The 5,787-nt window shown below is 37.8% G+C and overlaps 1 protein-coding gene across 3 annotated transcripts; it reads right to left on the bottom strand.

The window, feature by feature from the left end:
- Positions 1 to 475: 475 nt before the first annotated feature.
- LOC103955250 (ER lumen protein-retaining receptor) lies at positions 476 to 4,109 on the bottom strand. Of its 3 annotated transcripts, XM_048573227.1 has the most exons (7): positions 3,783 to 4,109; positions 1,688 to 1,953; positions 1,369 to 1,484; positions 1,116 to 1,189; positions 858 to 921; positions 708 to 775; positions 476 to 564 (listed from the first exon to the last, which is right to left on the bottom strand). In XM_048573227.1, exons 1-6 carry the CDS (start codon positions 3,871 to 3,873, stop codon positions 739 to 741), a joined length of 648 nt encoding a protein of 215 aa, XP_048429184.1. In that variant the 5' UTR covers positions 3,874 to 4,109; the 3' UTR covers positions 476 to 564; positions 708 to 738. The 3 variants fall into 3 exon arrangements, with proteins under 3 accessions (XP_048429184.1, XP_009365404.1, XP_048429185.1); XM_009367129.3 differs by having other exon boundaries at positions 476 to 775; positions 3,783 to 4,107; XM_048573228.1 differs by lacking the exon at positions 3,783 to 4,109 and adding an exon at positions 2,699 to 3,764 and having other exon boundaries at positions 476 to 775.
- Positions 4,110 to 5,787: the final 1,678 nt, after the last annotated feature.

The following is a 5,787-nucleotide window of genomic DNA, read 5'->3' as shown; positions in this document are numbered from 1 at the left end:
AGCACACCTTAAGACAAGCTTGTACAAGGCTAAAGGTTGTTAGCCAAAACTTCTACAACCAATCCTTTGGTTATACTGAACTTCATATTGAACTCCAACAAGGGAAACTCCCTTCTCACTCGCCTTCGGTGCAGAGGCAGTTGTCTCAATTGAGCTTGAGCAAGTCATGTATCGAGTCGAGAACTACATGCAGAATGAAAATGATAAACGACTCGCCCTTAACTTAGATTTGGTCGAAGAACAAAGAGACCAGGTGCACTTCAGCAATGTCGCCTACAAGCAACGCGTCTCCAACTACTATAACTCTAAGGTCACACCCCTTGTTTTAAGCCACAGGATTGAACAAATCAACGGTGAATCAAAAGAAAGAAACAAGCAACGCAGTGCAAGAGGAAAAAAATGGAGAAGGAAAATCATTTCCCTCGACTCTTTATACACACGTAATGACATAAAATAAATAAACAAGACGTTGGCATGATAAAAAGAATTTGCCGTACAACATTTTCATTTTAGAATACAATTCATACAATCTGCTTGGTGGAGATCGTAAGTGACGTCCAATCCCCGCTTAATGACAATGTTGAATATTAGTCGTGGCCCAACAAATACTACCACAGATTCAAAGGGGAAAAAAATTTAAAGGAGAGGTTAGCAAAGAAATATGATGCTTCTACAAACCACCACAGATTCAAGTATCCTATTGCAACCTTTGACAGGCAGTGGACATGTAAGACCTTTTCAAGCTGGTAGCTCGAGCTTTACATTGTTCTTCCAGCTGCAGAACAATAAAAGGAAGTCAGTGTTTTGTACAACTATCAACGTACTCTAGTGATATGAAAAAATGGCAAAGCACCTACCTCTGGAAGTAATAGTAGAAGAAATCAGCATAGAGCAAAGTCTGGATAATCCCTGCGATCCAAGCTGCAGGAGGAGAAAAACATCATGAGTATATGTGCACATTCAACACTGACACAAGAAGATAAAAACCAGATGTATTTAGTTGGCGTAAAAATGTATGACAGATAACACAATAACACATACTGAGGCACCTAATGCACAAATGCAGAGCAACCACATGTAGACATGTCTAGAGAGAGAGAGAGAGAGAGTCATACTTATCCAGTGGACATAGTGTTCCTCAGTAAAGTAGCGGTAAATCCAGTTCAATATGTATAATGCTCGATAAGCGCTGCAATAAGACATTCAAATTATAGCTCACATATAGCACAAATATGATGCTGGAAAACATGATACGCATAAGAACACAACAAAGCGATGCGAAAAAAGACAAACTTATAATGTATCAAATCATATGGAACAACAATTTATTTCTGAAGGACCAAACGCAAGTTAAAAGTAGTTTATTACCCAAGGAGGAAAACATATTGTCCTGTTAAGTTGTCAATATTTCTTGTCCTTTGCAACAGCACCAGCTGAGGAAGTATGGCAACTGCTTCCAAATATATGGAAAACGTCCACAGCACCTGCTCAATCAATTTAGTAAAATCACACAAGATTGTGAGCAATGTGAAAAATCATGCTCCCTGCTCTGTCATAATCTAATTGATACTATTAATTGGTCAGATAGTTCTACTAAGACATGAACAACATCGAAGCCACAAAACATAGAAGATATAAGGATATCAGCACATTATCCAGTAATAATAAAATGGAACTGAATAGATACCTCTTTAAAAGTGAATTTCTCATTTATAACCAGGGCCAAAATGAGGCAAGGGAGCAGGAGAAAAAGATGGCGAAATGTATCTTGGTCCTTATCATATGATCTCCGAACAATCCTGTGGCACCGTATGTACCAAACAATTGAGAAAGAGCTACCCAAAAATATCAACTTCATCACGGTATTATAAAATGAGATGAAGTTAATAAAAATATCCAAATAGCGGGTTGCAAAGACAAGAGCATAGAGTTCTTGAGTCTTCAAGGAAACACCTGCGCGAAAAAAGGGAAGTAGAACTTTCTTAGTCGTAAAGAGACAATATAAGTTTCAAACAGGCATTACATAACAGATTAGTAGGAAAATGGATAGGATATAATACTAAATTATTATCACTCGACAATCACTTTAGCAAAATGATGTACTAGATACAGTCAAATGTTTCAACCTCTTCTAAAAGAATCAGTTTTCAATTCGATGGACTTCTAGGATCAGATGATAATTTGCATACACTACTTTAACTCATGCCCCCCCCCCCCCCCCCCACTATACATCCAAGCGCCCATCACATAGGTACAACTTTGTCCTTTGTCCTTCGTCCTTCGTCCTTAATGAATCAGCCAAGCACCCCTCATACACATACCTCTACGCCACCATCCCAATCAGCTTGTTCAAACTCCTTATGAATAAACTTATATTTAATAAAATCTTTCATTTACAAACTCATACATAACATTAACTGTGACGAAGCTCCTTATAATCTTACAACTTGTGTTTCCTTCCAAACTAAATAATATGGTCCATAGGACCACAAACATCAACCACATGACCTCATCCTTGATATGCCTAGTCAGTTTGCACTGCAGAGTTTCTAACTCTCTTTTTTCTGCATGCAAAAGTTCACTTCCAAGCACCAAGGGGAACCTACCCATGTGTGCAAAACGTATACAAGAAAAGCAAAGAAAATAAAAGTAACAACATAAAGATACTTGAGATAGAAGGGATTGAGAATCTATATACCATCTCTTGCTGCATTGTTTGTTAGCTCTGGGACACATTTTTCCCTATCTCAGGTCTATTGGTGCTTCCAAGACCAACTGTGCTTTACTTTGAGGATGATATAGCAGATTTTTTAAAAGAATAAGCCAACGGGTTTAGAGGATCAGTACCAGCTTGTTTAAACAAAGGGAAGCAGAAGTATTTTTGAAGGGGTAGGACATTATATGATTGAGATGAAAGGTTCGTCTTTGATGTGTCTATTTGAAATCTCCCCTTTAATTTCTGTGTACAACCTATTTAATTGGGTACACTCCAATGCTTCTTTCAGCAAACCTTCATTCTTTCACATGCCCAAAAGAAAAAAGTTCGAATCCGTTTATTACCTTGGGATGAGTGTCTTCATGGAATTTTTATTTAACTAATAGTTATGACTCTTTAAAGCCACCTGTTTATCCAGACTGGTATCATAGTACCAAGAACACATAGAAGACCGTCGACCGGTGCATTACTACCCCTTTCCCTCCTCAGAAACATACAGCAACCAATTAAACCAGCATCAACAGATGTAAAGGGAAATTGACAAAAACGTCTGCCTCATCTATACGTCTCACCATCATCTCCATTAAATTCAGAGGTGGTAGTTAACTACTTGGAAAACACCACAACCCAGCTATCTTTTACCTAAAAGTACATAAGCAACAAGTAATATAATCTCACTCTCACATAAGAAAACTGAAAGTATAACAGTATATGAAATCGTCATAACTCAATCATTCCTACACTCGTATCTTCAACCTAACCCTCGGAAACCTCCAAGTCCAAATCTATATTCAATTCCACACAAAGTAGATCAAATTTTTGCAAAACACTGAACCCTAAATCTGATAATGTTTAGCTTCAACGAAGTAAACTCATCGTCCACCAACACAGGGAGCTGAGCCATATAACCCAAAACAGCGAAAATAAACAGAGAAAGCTTCGAAATTTTCATTCGTTTCCGCCATTTTCTCAGCAACCAAACGAAACCCAGAAAACAAAAGTCAGAAAAGAAGGACCAAATGGGAGCAAAATGAAGAGAAACTGAAAGGAGAAAGAGAAAGCTAACCAGCACAGGATTTGATGGTGTGGATCTTGAGGAGCAAAACCAGAACGCTGGCCAAATGGGTCATATCCCCTGCTAATCTGAATATATTCATCTTCTCTGTTACAAAAGATTTCTTCTTCTTCGGCTATGTTATTGATTTTGTAATTTTGCTGGATTTTAGGACAGCAAGAAGATAAATAGATGACGAATAAGTAACTCTTAAAAAATTGGGTTGTGAAAGACAAAAAAATTAAAAATGGATTTGTCCAAAAGCTCAAAGAAAAAAACGCAGAATCGAATTTTCATTGGATGGTCGTTTTAATTTTGCCCAACATGTATTATGTTATTGGTCGGATTGTCGTCAATAAAAAAAGACTGGCTAATTTGCCCGTAAATAAATAAAATAAAATATTTCTGGTTAATTTGCTGTCAACAGAAAAGTGTCCACCTGTTTTCTCCCACCAAGGACCCCAGATTGTAGTCATGGTAGACGATACACTGAGTAATACAGCTATACACGTATTATACGCGTATATATGCGCATCATGCAAATATTGTTTTCTGTTGAAAAGTTTGATGGCAATGAATGCCTACAGTTCATTAGCAGAATTCTTCAGCATGGGCAGAAGTTTTCAATGCCCATGCAAAGTGAAAGTTGAATACATAGAGATTGTATAGTCAGACGAAGTGTCGTAAATTTCAAAATGCATTAACTGCATCAATTTGGAGTTGCTTTATAAATAGAGCACTCCGCATGTTTTCATGTAACAGAAAATATAAGAAGAAGAGAACGAGAGAAAAATATCAATAACATCATCTATTCCTCTGCCTTTTATTTGTTATCCTCTTGTGCTATATTTTTAGTGTGGCATTTAACATCTACCTTGCACCTACCGTTAAAAAGGTTATCTCTCTAACTTTGACCTATTTATAACACGTTATTAGCACGAGTCTTTAAATATAATTATTCTCTTATTTCTCTTCGCCAAACAAACGAAAGAAAGAAAAATGTTTCCTTTAAGGTTTTTACTGTTCATCTTCTTCCTCTGCCTCAACTGCGCGGTATACCCTCGCGACGAACTGTTTGCTCCATGCCTGCTCTTAGTTCTCAATCTAACGGTTACATACATCTTTGATTACTTGTTTGATGTAGAGATTGATTACTAACCCAGTATTTATTTATGTTAATTTTACTGCAATCCAAGATGGTGCGGTACAATCGCCCATCTTGAACTGCAAATTTATTCTTATTGCGATCCAAGATGGTGCGGTATCATCGCCTATCTTGGACTGCAAATTTTAGGTAGAGCGGTATAATCGTCCACCCTACCCTGCATATTTAAATTTACCTGCTGTTTAATTTCATTGCAATTTTAGGTGGTGCGGTATAATCGCCCACACTGCTCTGCATATTTAATTTTTCTGTTACTTGAGTGGTGCGGAATAATCGCTCATTCTATATTACATTATTTCAATGAGAATGGTGCGGTACAATCGCCCTCCTCATTCACCCTAAAAATCTCGAGCCAAAAGTTTCAAGTGCTTATCATTTTGGCCTGAAGATCAAAATGAAAAATTTGTAAGAACCAGAAGTTCTAACATTATATTCCTCCAGGAATACATATTATTTCAAGTTCTTACACATCTCATTTTCTTTCAGAAAAGAAAATGGCGAACTTGGCGAAGCTTGAATTTGCTGCCCTGGATATTACCGGGAAGAATTACCTGACCTGGGTAATAGATACCAAGATCCATCTGGAAGTAGGGAATCTTGGAGATACCATCAGGGAAGGGAGCAGCTCATCCTCTCAAGATCGGGTAAAGGCCATGATTTTCATTCGCCGCCATCTTGATGAGGCACTAAAGAGCGAGTACTTAACGGTTGAAGATCCGTTAGCTCTCTGGAATGCCTTGAGAAACAGATGCAATCACCAGACAACGGTGATTCTTCCAAGGGCCCGCTATGAGTGGACTCATCTGAGGATCCAAGACTTTAAGTCAGTGGCAGAATACAATTCTGCATTGT

Source organism: the organism of the source record quoted next, unplaced genomic scaffold (genome assembly GCF_019419815.1).
Source record: "Pyrus x bretschneideri cultivar Hongxiangsu unplaced genomic scaffold, Pyrus_bretschneideri_v1 Contig65, whole genome shotgun sequence".
In the NCBI taxonomy this organism is placed as follows: Eukaryota; Viridiplantae; Streptophyta; class Magnoliopsida; order Rosales; family Rosaceae; genus Pyrus; species Pyrus x bretschneideri.
The sequence above is the reverse complement of the archived record's forward strand: the minus strand, read 5'-3'. Positions and strand labels throughout refer to the sequence as shown.